This window comes from Megascapheus bottae, chromosome 16 (genome assembly GCF_031878675.1).
Source record: "Megascapheus bottae isolate mThoBot1 chromosome 16, mThoBot2.hap1, whole genome shotgun sequence".
NCBI lineage: Eukaryota > Metazoa > Chordata > Mammalia > Rodentia > Geomyidae > Megascapheus > Megascapheus bottae.
This window is the reverse complement of record NC_143524.1, coordinates 22,247,329-22,270,692: the sequence shown is the minus strand read 5'-3', so window position 1 is coordinate 22,270,692 and position 23,364 is coordinate 22,247,329. Positions and strand designations below refer to the sequence as shown.

At 41.1% G+C, this 23,364-nt stretch overlaps 1 protein-coding gene and 1 long non-coding RNA gene across 2 annotated transcripts in view; one reads left to right on the top strand and one right to left on the bottom strand.

Annotated features, from left to right (window-relative positions):
• The window catches only part of Wt1 (WT1 transcription factor), a 148,013-nt gene that overhangs the window by 59,123 nt on the left and 65,526 nt on the right, over window positions 1–23,364 (bottom strand). Inside the window, exon 2 of the mRNA XM_090347932.1 lies at window positions 2,279–2,401. Within this exon, the coding sequence (XP_090204058.1) occupies window positions 2,279–2,354 (76 nt within the window). The 5' untranslated portion in view covers window positions 2,355–2,401. The remainder of the gene's footprint in view (window positions 1–2,278; window positions 2,402–23,364) is intronic.
• Window positions 1,931–12,542, top strand: LOC150053010 (uncharacterized). The gene is made up of 3 exons (XR_016538061.1): window positions 1,931–2,012; window positions 5,045–5,679; window positions 12,150–12,542. It is a non-coding gene; the product is annotated as an uncharacterized LOC150053010 (long non-coding RNA).

Sequence of the window (23,364 nt, the reverse complement as noted above, 5' to 3'; positions counted from 1 at the left end):
CCATGATAGTGACCGTGCATTTCTCCAGTCCAGGTCTGAGTGAAATGAGAGCCACCTCTTACTGTTTTGGTGGTAGTACTGGAGTTTGAACTCAGTGCCGAAACTTGCCGGGCAGATGCTCTACCACTTGAGCCACGACAAGCTGAGAGCTGTCTTTTGATAATGCTGTCAGTATTCATTCACTTACTAAGATCCTTGTACAGAGCCAGTCATCTGACCCGGGACACACAGTCCCAGGTCGATAATGCCTTGTAGTTTGCTACAGGACTTGGTTCTAAGGAAATCAGAACATTATAAAGTTCTGATATAAGAACTGTCCTTGGAACAGCCTTCATTTACACCAGACCCAAGAACAGAATTTTCTTCAGTTCTTCCCTGTGTTATTCAGAGAAACAAGAAGCCACTTTCTTAAGTTTTGCAGAGAAGATCTTTGGTGGGTACGGAAATAATAAATTACAATGCTGTTAAATTAGGAGAGCTTTGTTACACTTCACCAGGACCCAGCCTGTAAAGACCCGTGACAGACTGACAAGCTCTTTTTTGCTTGAGTGAGTCAATGATGCTTCTTAGCTTGGCAACAAGGCTCCCTGAAGGGGAGCACCTCTGGTTTGGTACTGAATTGGAGTGACTTGGCTGATCAAACTTGAAAGCCCAAGTCTTTTAAAGTAGTTAGCAGTATAGTCAAAGGAAGATAGCCAGAAGGCCACAAAGAGGTTGTTAATCTGCTCCACCCTCTTTTTTGTTGTTTATTTGATGCTGATGAAATCCTGACATTGGGGGGTAGAGGGTGGGGGTGAAGGGTTAACTGACTGTTACACAATGTGCAAACATCACAGACAGTTACCAAAGATCACATTCCAAGATGTAAAATGAAATACAAGAGAGAGAGAGAGAGAGAGAGAGAGAGAGAGAGAGAGAGAGAGAGAGAGAGAAGTATTTCTCCCAATTGGATTCCCAAAGGATCTGAAACGAATTCCCAATATGTCTAGTAAGGCATTAAAAATAATTATCCCAGAAAGCTATCACTCCCTTGGTTGTTTTAATGTATTTTTGTCTACAAACAAGAGCAATTTTCTAAACCACTGCCTTGGCTTATTTTAAAAGGTCTTTAGAACAAAAATACTTGGATGAATCCAGGATTACTGGCAACAGCAACCCAGAGCTGTGGATGAGAAAGATAAAAACTGATGATGCACATGTGATGTCAGGCTTAAAATATTGTATAATTAAAATAGGGTAAAATGCTGAAGCTTAGAAACAAAAAAATAATCCTATTAGGAAAATTAGCACATTTATTTAACAGGATGTTAAATAAGAAATTTCAAAGCATAGTATAAAATTGCTCTTCTGCTGCCCAGATGCCTCTGTTGGGTGACTTCTTCCTGTAATGAGAATGAGTTCTCCCTTTCTTTCTGTCCTCCTCTCCTCCTCCTTCTTCTCTTTCCTATCCTTACAACGATAATAATAATTATTATCAGTCATATTGAGTACCAGCCTCTCTCATCCATTCCCTCTACTTCTCACAACTGTCATTTAAGTGAGCATTTATTAGCACCACATACTAGATGAGGAAGTAGAAGCTGGAAGACAGTGTGATCAGGGCAGCAGTCATTCAGGATTCGGGAAGGAATGAAGGGTACATGACTCAGTGTTGAGGATCCAGTTCTGATACGAGCCCTAGGTATAGTTTATCCTCCGAGTCCAATCCCACCAAGATCCACAAGCCAAAGTGAAATTCAGTTGCTTCCCACTGAATGCTTTCCACCATTCAATGTCAACTCAAATCTGACCCACCCATTTCCTGTTTGTAGCAAATTCTAGCATGCCCTGTACTTTGTCCTTGAAATTAATTTTTTTGTTGTTGTTAATTACAGAGAGCAAGAGTGTGAATACATTGTGGAGGAGTTACCAAAAGAATTTGCTACTTCAAGGAATCCCAAGGTGATTTGTTTTCCCCTCGGAATCATTCTTCTCTCTTGAGTTTTTCCATGCCAGGATTCAAAAGAGAGAGGGTAAGAATGTTGGACACACTCATAATGTATCTATAAATAAAGCAGGAGGGCCCTTTGCTGAAGCAAATGCTCTGGTTTTTAACAAGATGGCTTTCAAGAGACCTTAGGGTCAGGTCATTTTTGGTGGTCACAGGAAGAAGGAAAATACTCCTTCATGAACCCAGAGGCTTCTGCGTGGGTCAGCTATTCCCTCGCAGGCACACCTGCCTCGGAATTACAGGAGCTTTATTGTTTGTGTGTTGTGGAAGTCGCCATCTTTTCCTTACCTGCCTTTCCTGTGAGTCTTGTTTCTTCTCTTCCCTTGCACAATGAACTCTCGATCACCAAGCTGATAGTTCTCATTCTCACCTTTAGCTCCTCAGTATCCTTACATAAACAATCCTGAAGTCCTATTTACAAAACATTGCAAATTTTCAAGAAAGGGCGTTGGCTTCACAGGACTGAACAGGCACTGGAGAAAGCACTAAAATACAGAACTCCATCCAAAGTTAACTTTCTGACTTTTCTCAAGTTCCTTTCATGTTGTGTGTAGGGGAGAAGTGTTACACACCTCAGGCAGGTGCTCAAATGCCCCAAAGCTGACCCAGCCCTCGACCCATGGGGCGATGGGTCCCCAGTCAAATCTGTGGGATCACAACTCGCCTAGGAAATGTGTCTAGGTTCCAGTTACTCCTTATTTTTCTTGGAAAGGGGTACTGTAATTGTGGACTAAGGTCTGTGGGCAGTATAAAGAGCTGAGTGCTGTGGGTCATGCCTGTAACCCTAGCTATTCAGAAGGTTGAGATCTGAGGATGGAGGTTCAAAGCCAGCCCTGGCACTAAAGAAATTCTAGTCTCCAATTAACCACTAGAAAACTGGAAGTGGCTCTGTGGCTCAAGGTGTAGGGTAGTAGCCTTGAGCTAAAGAGCTCAGGGACAGCGCCCAGGCCCAGAGTCCAAGTCCCATGACAGAACAAGAGGAGGAGGAGGAGGAGGAAGAGGAGGAGGAGGAGGAAGAGGAGGAGGAGGAGGAGGAGGAGGAGGAGGAGGAGGAGGAGGAGGAGGAGGAAGAGGAGGAGGAGGAGGAGGAGGAGGAGGAGGAGGAGGAAGAGGAGGAGGAGGAGGAGGAGGAGGAGGAGGAGGAGGAGGAGGAAGAGGAGGAGGAGGAGGAGGAGGAGGAGGAGGAGGAGGAAGAGGAGGAAGAAGTTGATATCTAAGAACACCCTGTCCAGCCTGCTAGGTTCAACCCAAAAAGCATGAGCAGTACTATTAATCCAAGCTACACAGGTGGGGCCTGGGTTTCCCTTTTGGAACAGCAAACAGAACTTTAGAGGCTTCATTTGGGTCGTTTGGCCCCTTTGTAGAGCAGGAAGCTCTTGGCAAGCTAGCTGGAACAGGATGATGATGGGGAGGAGGAGGAGGAGGAGGAGGAGGAGGAGGAGGAGGAGGAGGAGGAGGAGGAAGATGCCTATATCTATAATGTGTTTATGATGTGATTTGCATGAAAAATTAATGCTCCGGTCCTTAAATAGCATAGGTCTCTGTTAACATTAAACTGTATATCTTTTCAATAACAACTTGGGACCACAGACTTCAAAAGGCAGGCTTACCAGATACTTCTCTGAGAACAAAGATGTGTTTTGTTTTTAATGAGCTTATTATTTTACAACAAGATATTAGAACTGGGAGAAGAGATTACTCTGTTGTAGGAACCCACTATCCAGTATGTTGTGGCCCTGAAACAGAACAATTGGTGACAGAAACTCTTTTGTGAGCTCTTTTGATGGAGCCAAAGTTGGTTGGCAGTACAAGATTTCCACGGTCTACTGAGTGCCAAAGAGGAGACTGGCATGTTGCCATAAACTCAGCTATACAGTCAGTAAGACCTGGTTTCACCAGCTCAAGGCTGCTCTGACTTTTGATATTTTTTAACAATAGAAATGAAACTGCCAGAGGGAGGAGAGGGAACAATGCTGTTTTGATAAATGGAATAAAGACAGTGTGACTGACAATTCAGGTCAGGCACAACAACAAAAAAAATAAGGCACAGATTTATGTCACTGTGCTTCCCTGCCAAGAAGCCAGGTCTCCATGGGAGGTTCTCAGCAACATGGTGGATGGCTGGAGAGTGGCCATTGGGAGTCAGCAATATGTTGGATTATTTTCTCCAAAATGACACTTTTTCTGAAAGACTGAAAAACTCATTACACATGATGGCCACAGAATCTCTGAGATATAGGAAGGATGAGATAGTGGGAGTTCATAGTTAAAAAAAATGTTTTCTTAGAGATCAACTAGGATTATTCAGATGAGTTTTGGCTTATGAAACAGACTAGGCTAAGACGCCTCTAGTTGTCCTTTCTAGACTTATAATCCTCTAAAACATGGCAATTAGGGAGCATTCATTCATGGCTTTAAAATATGTTTGTGAAAGTATATCATAAAACAAACTTGGGAGAGGTTTTATGTGAAAGTTCATGTGAGAAAGCAGCTCTCAGCACGCATGCCATTCTCTACCTTGACCCCAAAAGGAATGTGTAAATTGTAACCTATGGAATGTAAGCATCTCTGCAGTATGGAGAAATTTCATAAATCTGCCTGGCAACGAGCATTACAAGGTCTTGCATGAGAACAGGACTCAGAAAAGGAGAGATGGGGAACATTGTGTCTATCGTTCAGCTCTTATGTTATTAATCGACCCAGAGTCTGGCAATCAAAAATTTCTACACACTGTTCCTTAATAAAATAGATTTTTTTTCTGATAAGAGGACTCTACTTTTACAGGATATAGCCCAGAAACTGATAACAAAACTGTCCATCCATTCAAGAACTAACGGCTACAATATGGCAGGCAGTGTGCTAGCACTATGGAGTTAAGTGGAGAACAAAACATGGATGCTTCTGGGAGATTTACTAATAGAGGAAAATAGATATTCGAGAGTAATCAAGAGGGCTGTAAAGGAGGATATTAGTCTATACTAATGTGATGTAGCCCCTTTTCCAGATCTTCTAGCATGGCTTACCTCATGTAATCCTGTACCAAATCCCCTGCAGGAGGCACTATCATCAATCTGAAGATGGAAGCCAAGGAGGATTGCAAGTTTTCCCCAAGACCACAAAGCTAATGAGTGGTGAGGGGAAAAAAAAAAGTCAGTGAGTGTGAATCCATGTTCTATGTTCTGTTGTTTTATGAACTGGATGGAGAGAGAACACTGATTTAGATAAGAAGGCTAAAATGTTTTCCAGAAGCTGAGGTTGGGGCTCAAATGGTAGGACTAGTGGAAGGCGCTGAGTTCAAACCCCAGTACTACCTCTAAAAAAAAGCAGACTTTTCAGGATACAACTTTGAGTTGGGCCTCAAGAATAATTGGAATTAATTGGGAAAAATAAATGTAGAGGAACATTTCAGAATTGGGGAATCCAAAGACCCAGGGACTTTGGAAGTTCTAGAGATAGATCAATATTTGTGGAGGTGAGAGGTTGAGGGGGTAGATTGGAGTGGGAGTAAATGGTCTGAGCACTTATAAGGCTTGCTGAGGTTACTGAACTAAATGCTAAGCCGAGTGGAAGCCTTTCAGGATTGGGACCAAGTTCTGGACATACTGCTACATCCAGGAGAGGTTTTCTCAGGGACATCTGATCCTGATGCCGCGTTGGTAACTCATTCTTCCTAGCTGCCACCTTTATAGGTAAGTGGATCCTGCAAACAGTCACTTTAACAGATCACTGTCTTCCGATGCAGTTAAAACACAGAGTTGTCAATCAAAGAGCCAACGTTCCTTCCACACTCAGATTTACTTCATATTGATTTCCCTTATCATTAATTTTGGCAAAACTGTGGGATCCTAGTAAGAGTTTTTAAAAAGGAGCAGGACACCGGTGGCTCACACCTCTAATGCTGTCTACTCAGGGAAATGAGATCTGAAGATCACTCTTAGAGCCAGCTGGAGCAAGAAAAGTTTGTGAGACTATTATTTCCAATTAGCCAGCAGGAAACCAAAAATGGCTCTGTGGCTCAAAGTGGTAGAGCATTAGTCTTGAGTAAAAGAGCTCAGGGACAGGGTCCAGGTTCTGAGTTCAAGACCCATGACCAACAAAAAATAAATAAAAAGAAAAATGATGCTTCCCAAATTTCCATATTAGTTTGGCAGTGTTTCCTTATACTCCTAAGACAGATATTCTGTATCCTGTGTATTCATTTTGGCGGTTCTTCTATTCATGCACCAAAGATTTCCATGTGCATGGCATGACAAATTCCAAAGTAAATCACATGAAAGTCCTTATGATCCAGACTGAAGTCTACTTCCAGAGCCATTCTCACACCCCATGATACCACCATCCCCTGTGGTGACTTCCCAGTGATGCCTTCCACCTTGTTTCTAGAACCTGTGAATGAATATATCACCTTATAGTCACAGAGACTGCAAATGTGATAGAAGTTGAGAATCCTGAAATGAAAGATGACCTTGGTAAATATAAGGTACTCTCAAAAAACCTTACAGCAGTGAAAGAGGTGCTGAGGTGGAGATAGAGCTTCCTAGGCAGACATAGGGTGGGTGATGTAATTGCTGCAAGGGACCACAAGCCTAGGAAAATGGGCAGCTCCTAGAGCTGAGAAAGCCAGGTGCAGATTCTCCACCAGATCCCCGGCAGAAAAGTACTGCGCCAATGCCTTGATAACAGCCAGCTGGGATCTCCATAACTGTAGAATGAAAATTTGTGTTGTTTTTAAGCCACTAAACTATTACATTAGCAATGGAAAACAAAGACACACTTTCCTCTGGCCACAACTAGACCCAGAACAGACTCCTTTAATCTCTCACAGTTTCCCACTGGGTCAAGAAACTCCTGCAATCTTTCTCTACCAAATGCCTCCTATGAATCAGTGAAAAACAATTCACTTGCAATTCATTAGGGTCTATACACTTTATACCTGTTGCTATGTAGACAGATTTGATGTTTTTCATATCTCTTTTTTATATGAGTCCCTAAAAGTAGTTGACTGAAGTTTCTGTGTGCTCTTGGTCAAATCAGATACATCTCAGTGCCCTGAGGTCTTCATCTCTAAACTGAGTAGTGATGATATTTATTTCCAGTGTTATTGTAGAGATGAAATGAAGTCTAGATCAAAGCATTAGCGACAGTGCCTGGAACAATGGTGATGATATTTGTCCTGTTCAGTTCTGGCCTCAGTGTGGTAAATGAGGGAGAGGAGCAAGAGTGGGTGCAAGTTGATCGCAGTGAATTGGGGTAGACATGGGAGGGATAAAGGTGATGATGGTTGAAACAGGAAGAGTGAGTAGTCTTGAGAGAAATCTGAGGAGTGAAAGAACAAGGCTTGCTGATGGATTGCACATGGAAATGAGTTGTCTGGGATGACAGTAAAGAAGTATGATAATGCCAGGGAGCAGAAGCTCACATCAGTAATACTAGCTACTTGTAAGGTCAAGAACAGGAAGAGTGAAGTTCAAAGCCATTGCAGGCCAAGAAAGGATGGGTTCTTTCTCATTCCATAGCTAGACAAAATGTCCAACATGGGTCACCCTAGCCTCATGGAAGGCTTGAGATTGGGAGGATTATGATTCCAGACAATTCACTCACAGAGTCTCACAGAGTCTCAATGGGAGAAACTGGACATAGTAGCATATGCCTGTCATCCCAATTACAATGAGAAGCATGATTTGAGATCATATCTCAAAAATAAACAGCACAGGAAAGCCTGGAAGGCTGGGTGCGGTGGCTCACACCTGTAATCCTAGCTACTCAGGATGATGAGATCTGAGTTCAAGCCCTCTGACCCACAAAAAAAGAAAAGGACTGGAAGCATGGCCCAGCAGTAGAGCACTTGCCTAGCATGCTTGTGGCCCTGATTTTAAACTCTAGTAGCACTGAATGCCCAAGGTTAGTGCTTAGGCCCTGAGTTCAAGCCATAACTCTGGCAAAGAAAAAAAAAGGCAAGGAAAAAAAGTTATTTTGAAAAAGGTAATGAAACAAGATTGGTTCTACTAGACATTTAAAGCAGCAAATTCAAGACTTCAGACAATCCAATGCATGTAGGAATTAAGAAAATTATTAAGTTGGCATTTTAGTATAGAAAAGGTCTCCTTTTCTAGATCATTGATTGCTGGTATAAAACTTGCCTCTACTAAGAATATATTCCAGGCCGGGAGTTTGGCCTAGTAGTAGAGTGTTTGCCTACCATGCACGGAGGCCCAGGTTTGATTCCTCGGTACTACATACATAGAAAAAAGCCGAAGTGGTGCTAAAGCTCAAGTGGTAGAGCCTTGAGAAAGTCCAAGGACAGTGCTCAGGCCCTGAGCTCAAGCCCAGGACTGGCAAAAAAAAAAAAAAAAAAAAAAAAAAAAGAATATATTCCAGACAAAGCAAAAACCTACAAAGAAAGCATTTAATAAGTACAGTATGGTTTTCAGATCTAGAAGCCAGGAAAGATTGGCAAATTTAAATATACAAATATTTGTATGGGGGAGTGGAGGGAGGAAAATGGGGACCAAGACACGAGAAAGGGTATCAATGTATGTGAAGTAATGTACTGTCTATCTGGCAAATATAATGTAACCCTTCTATTAATTACAATAAAAATATATGAAAGAATAAAAAAGGTTACTAATGCCATATTAATGCAATATAAAACTCATTTTGATTCTTTTCCTCTGGTTCCTTTCCTCCCATCTTTCCACACTGTGATGTCTTTTTTCTTTCTTTTAGAATAAAGATACAACCAAAAAAAATAAGAACTAGGACTTAAAGAAGGCATCAGGAATACAAACATGAACCATTTGATAATGTGTAGGAAAAACAAGAGATTCTTTTAGCTGCATTTTGACTTGTCTATGCCAAAATGTGAAGAAGGCATTGTAATTGGGCAGAAGGAGGGAATAAAAGTGAGAAAAGGGAAAAACCAATAACATTTAAATGTCTGAATTAATTTTTAAAACAATAAATATATGGCATAAGAAAAAATAATTTTGTGGCCTAACATGCATGAGGCTCTGGGTTTGATTCCTTGGTACCACATACACAGAAAAAGTTGGAAGTGATGCTGTGGCTCAAGTGGTAGAACACTAGCTTTGAGAAAGCTCAAAATGGTGTCCTGGCCCTGAATTCAAGCCCTAGGACTGGCAAAAAGAGAAAGAGAGAGAGAGAGAGAGAGAGAGAGAGAGAGAGAGAGAGAGAGAGAGAGAGAGAGAGAGAGAGAGAAAGAGAAAATGACTTTTAATGCTTATAATGAAATTAAGTTGGAGCTGGCTTCCACTGGCTCAGGCTTGTAATCTTAGCTACTTAGGAAGCTGAGATCCAAGGATGGAGGTTCAAAGCCAGTCTGAGCATACCAATCTAAGAGACTCTTATTCCCAGTTAGCTAGCAAAAAGCCAGACGCTGAGTTGTGGTTCAAGTGAAAGAAAAAGCTAAAGGAGAGTACCTAGACCCTAAATTTGAGACCTTATCACAAGAGAGAGGTGGGGGGGGGAGAGTTGGAGCTGTGGGCAGTAGGTAGAGATATAGTCCATTGTGGTATAAAGAGATTAGCAGATGGGATGGAGGGGGCAGGGATATTCTGAAGATCCCGGCAGAACAGGCCAACCCTGACTTTGACCCAGTGAACACATGAGCACAGACAGCTCTATATCTCCCCTTCTCCACTTGCCCTGTTATGATTGCATGAGATGAGCTAGTGCATTTGTTTACTGAGATAGGAAGGACTCTAAAAGACCCATAATTGTAAGGAAGGAATCCTCAAGAACAATGTCATCCTGAGAAGCCCATCTTCTCAGCATATACGATGCCTCTAGTCTCTAGGCTGGCTGCACCAGCCTGGAGTGTCACCTTCCCTCCAGAAGGGCCTTCTGTCCCTGTTCTCCCAAAGCAGCTCCCTCAAAGGCCCAACATTTGTGAGCTGGCCTACTCAGAATTTCTGAATAGTGCAGTATATCTGTGCATGCAACAAAATACCTTTTCCCCCCTGACTTGGCTGTGCTTAGTAGAAGGGAGGCAGGAAGGCATACTTTGAAACTGTAGCCAGCCTTTGAGCAGATTGAATTCAATTTTAGATACAAATGTCAAGGAAAAGCTCCCTTGACTCTGTGTTCCTTGCTTACTGAGGCGCAGTGTGATGCTCCATTGAAAGGCTTGCTAATCTGGCCAGCGTGGGGCTGATAATGATACAGGGAGAGGAGCAAGCAGCTGCTACTTCAAGATCAATGACCTTCCCAAGGATGCAGAAGAAAAACTCTGCCAGAATCTGCTATAGTGCCTGGATGAAGTGACACTTAGCATTGCCACAGGTATGTTGTGCCACCCTGTCCCTTAGCCTGGCTTTGATTTTCCTAGGATGAAAAGCTAGGCACTGTTACCTCACACCTGTAATTCTAGATACTCAGGAGGCTGAAATATGAGGATCCTGATTCAAAGCCAGCCTGGGCAGGAAAATCTGTGAGACTCTTATTTCCAGTTAATCACGAAAAAGCAGGAGGTGGAACTACAGGCCAGACTTGAATGAAAAAGTTAAAGAACAGTGCCCAGGCTCTGAGTTTAAGCTCCAATTCCAGCACATATACACACAAAATAAAAGCCTTTAAAATTATGAAAGGAAAACTGGTGGCTCACGCCTGTAATGCTAGCTATTCAGGAGACTGAGATCTGAGGATTGAGGTTCAAAGCCAGCCCAGGTACAAAAGTCTGTGAGATTCTTATCTCTAATTAACCACTAGAAAACAAGGAAGTGGGGCTGAGGCTCAAGGGTAGGGCCTTGAGCTGAAGAGCTCAGGGACAGTGCCCAGGCCCAGAGTTCAAGCCCCACCACCAGAAAAAAAAAAAAAAACAAAGAACTTGTGAAAGGCTTTTCTTTCTGGTATCTTATGATCCTGACGTTTGCAACCTCTATAGAAGACTATAAACAATTAATATCTGCTAAAAATTGGCACAGCCTTGTGGTGGGTGATTTGATCTCTTCCTTTCCATCTCACAGGGGGTATATCCTTTGGCCCAGAATGTCAATGTTTTTGCTATACTCCATGGGAATAATACACTACATAAGAATGGAAAAAATGTATGTTTAGCAATGTAAACTATCAAAAGGAAATTATATGCTCAACTAACAGGAAAGTGTTAAAATAAAGCTAGTACAATGTAATTAATGAGAGAAGAGATGATCTCTTAAGCCTTTTCTTTCTAGTATCCTATGATCCTGACATTTGCAGTCTCTATAGAAGACTATAAACAATCAGTGTCTGCTAAAAATTGGCACAGCCTATGGCGGGCGACATTGACCAAGAGGTACTATATTCATAATTTGCCTTATTGAACGCAACTCCTTTGTATAACTACTTAAATATAATAAAAATTTAAAAATAAAGCAGATCCTTGGGGCTGGGAGTTTGGCCTACTGGTAGGGTGCTTGCCTAGCATGCACAAAGACCTGGGTTCGATTCCTTGGTACAACATACACAGAAAAGAGCCAGAAGTGGTGCTGTGGCTCAAGTGGTAGAGCTTTAGTCTTGAGAAAGTTCAATGACACTACTCATGCCCTGAGCCCAAGCCCAGGACTGGCAAAAAAAAAAAAAAAAAAAGCGGATCCAACATTTTTAAAGGATAAGGTCCTGTAAAAATGTATTCATCATGGTTTCCTATCTATTGAATTATAATCGCAAAGCCTGGAGTTAATTTTTTTTAACAAACTGTTAGGTATTGGTAGCTCATGCCTGTAATCCTAGCTACTCCAGGAGCCTGAGATATTAAGATTGATGTTCCAAAGCAACCCGGGGAGGGAAAGTCTATGAGAGTCTTATTTCCAATTAACCACCAAAAAGCCAAAAGTAGACCTGTGTCTCAAGTGGTAGAGTGCTAACCTTGAGCACAAAAGCTTACTGACAGTACCCAGGCTCTGAGGTAATGGAGGTAATACTCCAGGACTAGCACACATGCGCGCGCACACACACACACACACACAATTAGTAAACTAAAAAAAAAATGCAGAGCTATATGACCTGAAAAGGAGGGGAAAAAAGGGAGGGAAATCCTAAAATGCAACTTTAGATAGAAGAATAAATTCCCAGTATGACCATAATTTTCCTGAAAATGAAATTTGGATATGTGTACTATGTTATGGCATATATTACATTAATGATGTGTTTATCATTCTAGGTACACACCTAGAAAAAATGTTTGAGGCTTCCAGTACAAACAACAGTGGTCTGAATGGTTGTCACAAACTCAAACCACATAGGCCTGCTGAATACCCACAGTACAGCTGCTACAGTTGAAAACTGAGATATTCATTTATTCAATTTTAATTACTTCAAGTTCATTTTTTTAAAAAACTGGCATTGACTGAGTTATTGGACAGTTTTTTATATGTCTGCAACAACCTGGCTATGCAGATGTAGTTTTTTCAATAGGCTTTATGAAATCTAAATGATTACCATCCAAATGGAGACAGGTTGCAAATATAAAATAAATAGCAGATGTAGAAGACTCAGGATAAAAAATAATGAGAAAGTCTACAATAATTTTACTTCTCGTTATGTGATAATGTTACATACTGGAATGCTTGCATGGATATGTTGGCTTTAATAAAATATATGACTAAGATTTATTTTTTCTGTTTCTTTTTACTTGTTTAATGTGGCTACTGAAAAAAATTAAGTGATGCATATCATTCACCAGACATGGATGCTGGGCAGTCTAGACTTTCCTTTTTTACATTGTATAGTTTTGTATTGTTCAATTTTGTTACAGTATTCAGGGGTGACATGTATACTTTCACAATTTACAAAGAATAATACAAACTTTTATATCATTCAAATAAAAATTAGTTTCTACTATAAACTCTGTGTGTGTGTGTGTGTGTGTATGTGTGTGTATGCACTAGTATGTGCTAGACTAGTGTTTGAGCTTTTTTTTTTTTTAAATCAAGTCTGGTGCCCTACCACTTCAACCACAGTTCCATTTTTGAATTTTTGGTGATAAATTGGAGGTGAGAGTCTCATAGGCACTTTCCTGGGCTTTGAACCATGATCCTCAGATCTCAGTCTCCTGAGGAATGAGGATTACAGGCGTGGGTCCTAGTGCACTGGTGATAAACTTCTACAAACTATGAAAACTGAGAAAATTTCTCTCTCTAATTCATTTCTTTTGTGATATTGTATCAGGATCTGGAAGAAATATTTTGCCATCAGATGATTATAAAATAGAGCTCTCCCTGGTGTCTCCATGATTTACCAGCGGTTTCTAATTGTCTAACCTTCTTCTTTTTGATTGCTGCTATCCTTGACAAGGTGCGACTGCCTGACAGCTATCCCAGCTGTGCTGGGAAAGGATTTTTTTCTCAAAGAGTAGGAGTTAATCTCAGGAGAGTTGGGAAGGGAGAGAGATAAATAACCCTTAAAGAAATCTCCTCTCGTCTCTCCAATTCCCTCCTTACCCTGTATCAAGATTCCCCAAAGCTTTAGGATCTGTAGCTTTAGGTTGAACTTCCTACCTCACTAAGTGACAAGGCCAGAATGTTACTGCTCCCCACACAGACACGTCTGTATTCTACATAAAGATGTCTGTGTTACACATAAACACATTATGGCTGTAGCAATATCACTTTCAAAGGAGCACTAATCCGCTGAAGTCATCCAGTCAGAAAACATTTGCTTCTCCATGTCTGGTGTCTGAGCTGAGTGTGTGAGAGGGAGAAAGAGAAGGGAGGGAAGGATAGAAAGATAAAGAAAGAGCAATTGTGTTTTCATAAAATCTAACTCTGCAGATATGAAAGTATTCCTCTGGTTTTGTGTTTGTTATGGTATCATTCTCTTACACTATTTACCCTGTGCTTTAAAACATGGATTGTGATCTTTCTATACAAACTTACAGATATTGCAAATCAGTGTTCTGGGTAAGAGGTGGTTAGGCTTGAATGGATGTCACAGACTTACTTGGGCAGAGAAAACTCAGCTGCAGTTCTCATAAAGCTCAGGAAACATGACTCAATGCTCCCCTAAAACTCCATACTAATTATATCACAGCCTCCATCTCCCCAGATCATATTTGCCTGTTTTTATTTGTCTGTCTTGCACTGACAGAGCACTCCACGAAGCACCACTATCCCAAACACTAGCACACGCAGGCTCTTGATTATAATTGGTTGGTTATGGAAGCAAGCAAGGAAGCAAGAAGGAAGGAAGGAAGGAAGGAAGGAAGGAAGGAAGGAAGGAAGGAAGGAAGGAAGGAAAGGAGGGAGGGAGGGAGGGAGGGAGGGAGGGAGAGAAGAAGGGAGGAAGGGTGAAGGAGGGAGGGTTAGAGCTCTTATCTGTTACCACCATCTTAAACATTAATAAAAATTGAATTTTATCTCAAAGACTTGTGGAACCTTCATCTTGATTAATACTATCATATATATATATAATGCTTATTATGGACTATAAGATGACTAAACAAAGGTTAGTATTAACATACATACACACTTACTTGTGCTTGTGAAGTTTACAATCTAGAGAATAAAAGGCTTAAATAATTTAGAAATTAAAACTGGGAGAAAACAAGCAAAGGGGTGACCAAAAAGAAATATACTCTTTACCTGAGAGGGTTACATAACTGTAACCCTCTGTATATCACCTTTATAATAACAATAAAAAATAAATAAATTAGAAATTAATCATTGTAAAAACATCTCTCAAGGATTTGATCTAAAGTGGTGATGGCTATTAGTAGAATGTAAATTAGCTCAGTCTGTGGAAAATGGTATAAATGTTCCTCAAAAAAGAGAAACAAACATAGAACTACCACATGATCTGTCAGTCCATTACTGGATACATATCTTATGAACATAAAATCAGTGTATCAAACAATATTTGCACTCCTGTGTTTATTGCAGTGCTATTCACAGTAGCCAGGAAATGAGGTAACCAAATTATCCATCAATAGATGAATAAAAATAAACATACTATATATATATACATATATATATGTGAACCTATGGTAATGGTCTTTTAAAAATAAATTTGTGTAAGTTCTACCAAAACAAAATAATAAAGTGATAATGGAGAATAGAGGGACAACACCAACTTAGCCAATCTGTGTTTTCTCTGAGAGAACATTTACAGTGACACAACACACACCACACACACACACACACACACACACACACACACACACACACACACACACACACACACACACGGGATCAGAACAATGGTCTCCCATGCTAAGCAGCAGCACTATCATGAGCCATTTCCTTACACCTGGAGGCCATGTTTAAACTACCTTTTTTTTTTCTTTCTTTTCTTTTTTTTTTTTTTAATGCAGGAATGGAGTAGTGGAGAAAGGGGATTTCTGTGTTTGTACTCCAGAGCCCTCTTGGTCTTGGCTGCCTTTATGACTCACTGCTGAAATGAACTATTTGATCTAAACTTGATTTGATTCATTTGAGTTTAAGAGGCCATGCTAATTTGCATGCCTGGCTGGGTATCATTAACTGTTGGAAGCCATGTGTTCTGACTGTGAAGAGGATAACTGTTAGTCATGGGGCTTGAACTCGGCCTGGGCACTGTCCCTGAGCTCTTCAGCTCAAGGTTACTGCCCTACCCCTGGAGCCACAGCCCCACTTCCAGTTTTCTAGTGGTTGATTGGAGATAAGAGTCTCACAGTCTTTAGTGCCCAGGCTGGCTTTGAACCTCAGTCCTCAGATCTCAGCCTCCTGAGTAGCTACACTTTCAGCTTTTTGTACATATGTGGTACTGAGAAATCAAACACAGGGCTTCATGCATGCTAGGCAAGCACTCTACCATTAGGTCACACTTGCAGTCCACTTTTTTCTTATTTCTCACTTGTATTTCTTTCCCTTTTGAATATTTTTAACTATCAAAAAGTAATGGTGATTCTTAGTAATCATAAATAAGATATTTCTCTACAGGTACTTAAACAATTCAGATAACATTCCACTGAGTGCAAATCTGATATATAAGCACCTAGCTTAAGAAAGTCAAATTCTAGATTGTTCCTAACTTCATAAATGAATGTAAATAGCCACGTGTCTATCAGCTTCCAACAAGATTGGGCATGAGCAGTGGAGAAAACGTCTTAGAAGTATCTAATGGGGGGCCAGGAGTTTGGCCTAGTGGTAGAGTGCTTGCCTAGCATGCAGAAGGCCCAGGACAAGAAAGAAAGAAAGAAAGAAAGAAAGAAAGAAAGAAAGAAAGAAAGAAAGAAAGAAAGAAAGAAAGAAAGAAAGAAAGAAAGAAAATCTAATGGTCAATTTTACTTTAGTATTTGATTTTCAGTACTGTCATTTGAACTGAGGTTATACACTTGCACACATCACCACCTGAAGTATGCCGTCTTCATGCTATTTTTCATATAAGTCTCCAGCATTTTTCCCAGGATCATTCTTGGACATCAATCCCCCTATCTACACTGTCTGAATAGCTGGTATTGCCAGCTGTGCTGGCTGTGCTTTGAGATGCAGTCTCTCTACTTGCCCAGGCTATCCTCGAAACACAGTTATCCTAACTCCACCTCCACAATAACTGTGATCACAGGTCTGAGCCACCATGCTCAGATAATGTGTTTATTTTAGATTGGATGATTTTTGTTTTGTTTTGTTTCTGCGGTGCTAGGGACAGATCACAGGGCCTTGTACACAGAGCTTTGCCCAGGACTCTGCTAAGGCTCCATTTTAAGAGCATCTTGCTTCATGATGGATGCTAAGCTCTATTTAGACCACAGTTTATCTTATGACCAGTAAATAGGGCAGGTTTGATATTGGGGCTAAAAACAGAGTTCCAGATGCTCATACCTTAGAAATAGGATGGACCTGGCTGCCTGTCTGAAGCTCACTCAATCAGGGTTGGAAAAAGGAAGTGTTATCAAATAACTCTTAACCAAACAGAATGGAGCCAAGGCATAGCCAACTCCAGGTTGGATCAGCCACGGTCTCCAACTCAATGAATACACATCGATCCCTTCCTCCCTCAAACCTGACCATTCCCCCTAGTAACAAGCCTGTGATTTCCAGAAAGACTATTTTCTGTTTCTTTTCAGCTGTAGCAACCTGCTCTTTTAAATAGCTTCTTTATCTTCGGGGGTAATTACAGTCTGTGACTAACAGCTGCAGTTCATAAACATGAGTTTTCCGTTTGGGTCAGTGGTTCTCAGGTCTTTTCAGAATGGCAACTCCCCCAGCCCAGGCTGATCTTGGCAGTCAGAGATGTAACTCTGCCTCAGCACCCAAGCTGCCCAGGACCCAGCATGCAGTTAGTTCACTCTGTGTGGGAGTTCAATCTCTACTTCATAAAAGAGGTCACAGTTTTGTTAAAAAGTCAAGTCTAACATCAATACAAATCTTTGGATGTAGGTATTACTAGCAATTTAAAATTTCCTTTTTTTTGTTTTAATGCTGTCAGGGGTCCACAATGGGCAAGTGTGTCTTCCATATCTAGGGAAGAAAATGGAATTTTTTGAAAAGCAATTCATTACTATAAAACTTTTAGAAGACAATGTAGGAGAAAGCCAGCATTAGCTTTGAAGCTAGGCTTAAGAGTTCTTAGAAGTATAATGTATATAGAAATGAAAAGAACACAATGAAGGGAATGGAAAGACTTAGAAAAAATCATATTAAATGAAGTAAGCCAGACCCAAAGGAACATAGGCTCAATGGTTTCCCTCATTTGTAATAATTAGTACAAAACTTGGACTCTCCGAATAGAGGATTACAATAGCTCAAAACCTAGATACATAAGGCCATATAGGATGAGGTTAAATGAAAGGACCTCCAGGAATAGAAACAAAAGCCATATAATGAATGATTGTTGTCCTTAATGTACTATGTTATTTCTCATCTCTTCTGCTGTCCCTTGTTATCTCGTATTGTTACAGTATTTCATCTTGTTATCTGATATATTGTATATGTGTGTATTTGGTTATTTGAAGTTGGATAGGGAAGGGGGAAAACAAGATGAGGGGTGGCGGTGAGCTGGGAGGGAAATGGGGACCAAGACATGAGAAAGGGTATCAATGTTTGTGAAGTAATGTACCTTCTATCTGGTGAGTATAATGTAACCCTTCTATTAATTACAATAAAAATATATGAAAAAAAGAAAAGAACACAATGTAATTATGTCCCTCACTTAAAAACTTTCTGAGAGCCCATGTCACTGGCCAGTTATCCTAGCTACCCAGGAGAATTGAGGTTTGATGTCAGGAAAATCAATAAAATTCTTATTTCCAATTATCCACCAAAAAGTTAGAAGTGGAGCTGTGGCTCAAGTGGTAGAGCATTTGCCTTGAGCAGAAAAGCTAAGGAATAGTACCCTAAGTCAAGTACTGAACTAAGTTCAGTACTGAATTCAAGTCTTAGTACTGCACAGAAAAAATAAATTATAAGAAAAATTTAAAAGGACAGAGGAGGAAAAACAAAGAACAGAGATGATGAATATGATCCAAGTATATGTATAATAGAAGTATTACACCAAAATCTTTCACTTTGTACAATTGATAAACAAGTAAAAACCTTAAAAATAAAATAAAATCTCTTAATCAATTTAACTTCTATTCATAGTTTACAATATTGATTTGTCTTCAATCATATATAAATGGTGAATTTCCTTGAAAATATTTTCTTTCTTTTTTTTGGGGGGGTCAGTCGTGGGGCTTGAACTGTGGGCCCTACCCTTTGAGCCACAGGGCTGCTTCCAGTTTTCTGGCCATTAATTGGTGATAAGAATCTCATGGACTTTCATGCCTGTGCTGGCTTTGAACCATGATCCTCAGATCTCAGCCTCCTGAGTAGCTAGGATTACAGGTGTGAGCCACCAGCACCCAGCATTGAAAATATTTTCTACTCTACCTGCCCAGTCTCCTGGCAGGTTAAAAGTGATGAAACAGTATGGATGAGGTATTGGAATTAGAACCTAGATTTCCAGTTTCAAGTCAGAGCCACACTGGGGAGTGGGGGATTGTTTTGCTTTGTTTTGTTTCGAAGTTTCATTCCCTGAGCTCCTATTTTCCAGTCAGTAAAGTCAGTACTACAATATGTTTCCTGGAGTAATGCTATCATAAGAACATATAAAACACTTTGCATATTATAAAGTATCATAGAGCTGACAGGAGGAACAACCACCAGGAAATTACATAGTGACTAGTTTGTAGCTGACTATATAATTATATAGTTTATATTTATTTATATTGCTTAGCTTTCTTAATGTCCCAAACAAAACTTTTATATCTTCTCATCTTTTTAGAAGCCATCTTCATTCTTACATATGCATCTTATTTTTTCTCTCTATCCTAAGTATTTCTGCAAATAGATTAAAAGGAGACACCAAAGTATCAGTTCCCTGCTGAAGGCAACAATACATTAAGAAGGGCCATGCTAAATCAACTACCACTCTGGCAGTACATTAAAGTCGTTTGAAATGCTTCTAGGAGGAGGAAAAAACCTCTAATCCCTACAAGGCTCCCTTTCAACCCATATTCCTTAATTTCAAAAAATGTCCCAAGTCTTTCAAAAGGCCAAAATATCATTTTACAGTTTGGAAGTAATAATGGAGTCTATTTCATTTTTTTTTCTTTAAATCATTCTTGTTTAAAGGGCTCAATGAAGCTAGATCTGCTTTGCAAAGGGACTGGGCCAAGTAGACCATTCCTGCCTTGAGGGGCGGGCGGGGGAGGGAGGAAGGGGGACACGAAGGGGAAGGGGAAGGGGGGAGGGGACGCGTGGGAGTCAGGCATCCCTAGGGCACTGAGCCTGGAGTTCAAGGCTAAATGACTACCTGGAGAATTCCTAAAAGCAGCAGAGTCAGGCATTTTCCCTATTATTTCTGGGTGAGATTCTCATGTCTGTCATTGTGTGGAAGAACGCCCAGTTCCTCTAGTAGACTACACTGACGGGAAGAAAGTTTCCAATGAGAAGAGAAACAAGTTGGTTACAAGACAGGCAAGTGAGACCATTTCTGTGTCTTTAGACAACAGTGCTTGCAGAGAAACTTTCACCGTCTCCAGGCGTCAAATGCTCTCCCCTATCATTCTCCTGTTGCTTATGAAAATGTCTACTCACAAAAGCCCCAGTGATCACAATGAGTATTTCTGGAAACCACCAATATGCCTAGCATGATACCAAAGACCCCACATACATGTCCTGTCTCTTTCCATCTTGGCAGCAGCCTTGAGGCAGATACTACTTATTCTATTTTACAGATAAGAAGGTCAGGGTGTATATGGATTAAGATAGCTAATGTCTCAGTTACTGGTTGATCAGTATTCAAACCCAAATAGATCTCTTCCTCCCTCCCTCCCTTCCTTCCCTTCTTTCTCTTTCCCTCCCTTCCTCCCTTCCTTCTTTTTCTTTCCCTCCCTCCCTTCCTTCTCTTCTTCCTTTCTTTTTTCTTTTTCCTTCCTTTCAATTTTCTTCTTTCTTTCTTTCCTTCCTTCTCTTTCTTTCTCTCTTTCCTTCTTTCGATGCTAGTAATGGGGCTTGAATTCAGGGCATGGGAATTGTCCCTCGATTTTTCACTGAAGACTAGTGCATTACCACTTGAACCACAGCTCTATTTCTGTTTTATTTTTGGTACTCTACAACAGACTCCCCTTCCTGGGCTGACTTCAAACTAAGATCCTCAGATATAGCTTCTCTAGTACATAGGGTTATAGGTGTGAGCCACAAGCTCCCAGTGCTTTTTTTTTCTTTTTGAGCCAGGATTCTGTTCTGTAATTCAGGCCTCAAACCCCAAATCCTTCTGCCTTAGCTTCCTGTGTGATCACGATTATAATTATGTACTATCACATCTAGTTTCCAGTTCTTTCAGACTCTGAAATCTGTTTACCCTGAATAACATACAGCTGAAAACATAATCCCCAGGTACTTAGTTCCAGAGAGGCCCATGCTGGATTCTTAGGGCACATCTTAATTTGTAATTAACAGTTGTCACTGTATCCAGGTGAATGGTTTACATGTGTGATCTCATTTTCTGCTTCCCAGAACGCTTGAATGATATAAACTAGCCTGATCTTTTTTTTTTTTTTTGCCAGTCCTGGGCTTGAGCTCAGGGCCTGAGCACTGTCCTTGGACTTTCTCAAGGCTAGAGCTCTACCACTTGAGCCTTAGCATCACTTCCGGCTTTTTTCTATGTATGTAGTACCAAGGAATCGAACCTGGGTCTTTGCGCATGCTAGGCAAGCACTACCACTAGGCCAAACTCCTAGCCCAACCCTGTAAATATTTTATTTCCCCCATCCATCCCTTTTCCTTTTCCCCCTTCCTCTGTCTTCTGCAGCTTGGAGATGAAGAGTACCAGTCACCCACATCTCACCTTGCCTTTAGCTTGACATAATGCAAAAACATATGGGAAAGGAAGACAAGGATGTATCTTAGGTTCCTTCTTGGTTGTCTGAGAGGGAAGAAGTATCCCTCTGCTCGTCTTCAGGACAACTCCCTGCACACTTGGTGCCAGAGAAGTGACCTCAGACCACAGCTCCAACACTGATTACCAGTAATCCTGCTCAAGAGGTGATAGAGTGTCCTCTCTTTCAAAAAAATAAAAAGAGATAAAAATAGCCAAGAAACAACACTTTCTTTACTTCTCTGAAAGCTTGGCAGCCTTCCAGAATAGACTTATGTACTTTTTGTACTTGGAGGGGAAAAAAAAAAAGAGATGGGATTTGATCCAAGAATGGTCCTACAAACGAGAGAAATGGAGAGCAAGCAGCTGGAGCAGCAGGCCCAAGTGGTACCACCAGCTGCAGGCCCATTAATTAACATTCCCTGGTATGCAGCCGTGCCCGTGACCTTGATTCTTGTTGAATTCACAGAGATAATTTCTACCAAGCCTCTACTTTTCTCATTGCAGTATATTTATCCAAGGAGTATCTTGCATATTTTCCCCCTCATCTCTCTCTAAGCAGTAAATTTATTCTAATTGCAAGGAGATATAGTAAAAGCCTGATTGAGCTCTTGGCAGTTTATAGAGATTTATTTCTAGGGCTTAAGACTTTTTTTTTAAAGAGTGTGTGACTAGAGAAGGCCTGTGGGGAGGTTGGAAAAGGAGCCCAAGAGAAACTGCAGATTTAATGGACCTATAAAATAACTCTGCTTCAGATTAACTCCGTTTCCAAAAAAGAGTTTAAACAGTCTGCCCCAAGACAGGACTTGTGACAGCCAGTCTGATGTGAGATCTCTAAAACGTTGTCCCTTTCTCTCTGTGTTTTCAGGTTTGTGTGTGAAATTTGTTACTCCCCAAGCTAGGGGATAGAGTGGAATCTATTTTCCAGAGGGTGGGGGGGAGGGGAAGATATATTTAACCATAAGAAGGAGCAGCTATGAAAAGAGGCAAAAGTAGACCCCAGCACCTGCCCTTAAAATCACTGTCTTCTCAGGAACTCTGTCAAAGCTGAATTGTGACTTTTAAGCCATGGATTGTGGCAGACGGATGGGGAGAGCCTGACCTTTGTCTCAGAGTTTCTGCAGAAAAATGGGGAGTCTTCTGAAGTTCAGTCCCCTCGGGCACTTCCAGCTGATAAGGAGACAGACCAACACTCAAATCCCGAATGGGGCTTGCTGCTCCAAATAGGCTTTGCAAGCACACATTACTGAACATTTCCCTGAAATTCTTCTAGGCTTCTGATCCCAAGAGTGACATTCATCTTGTTTTGCAGCTGCTTTGCAAGTTCTGCTGAGGATGAATTTTAGGACTTCCAACTGTTAAATTGGTTATATTGTAAATCTAATCACAGCACTAAAATGGAGATGTTTGTTCTGGTAGAAGAGGCAAAACAGAAAAGATCTGAAGTGGACAAAGGTGGAGAGTGGATCACTGGTCTTCAGCCACAAGCAACTCGGGACTTGGCTAGTACTTGATAGGGTGCCCTCAACTTAGGCTTTTTTTCCCCCAGAAACCTGATGTTGGGGAAAACTCTGTGTGTGCGTGCGTGCGTGCGTGTATGCGTGTGTGTGTGTGTGTGTGTGTGTAAATCTGGGTGGTAGCCTCCATGACCCCGTAACTTCTGCATTCTGCACACCTGCAAAATCAGTGTCATACTGGTGGTGCCAAGGTCAGCTAGCTTTCTTTTTCACAAACAGGCCTCGGGACTTTTTTTTGGTCAGTCGTGAGGCTTGAACTCTGGGCCTGGGCACCGTTCTTGAGTTCTTCCGCTCAAGGCTAGCTCTCTATCACTTGAGCCACAAAACCACTTCCAGTTTTCTGGTGGTTAGTTAGAGATAAGAGTATCACGTACTTGGGCCAGGAGTTTGGCCTAGTGGTTAAAAGTGCTTGCCTAGCATGCATGAAGACCCGGGTTCGATTCCTCGGTACCACATACATAGAAAAAAGCCGGAAGTGGTGCTGAGGCTCAAGTGGTAGAGCTCTAGCCTTGAGAAAGTCCA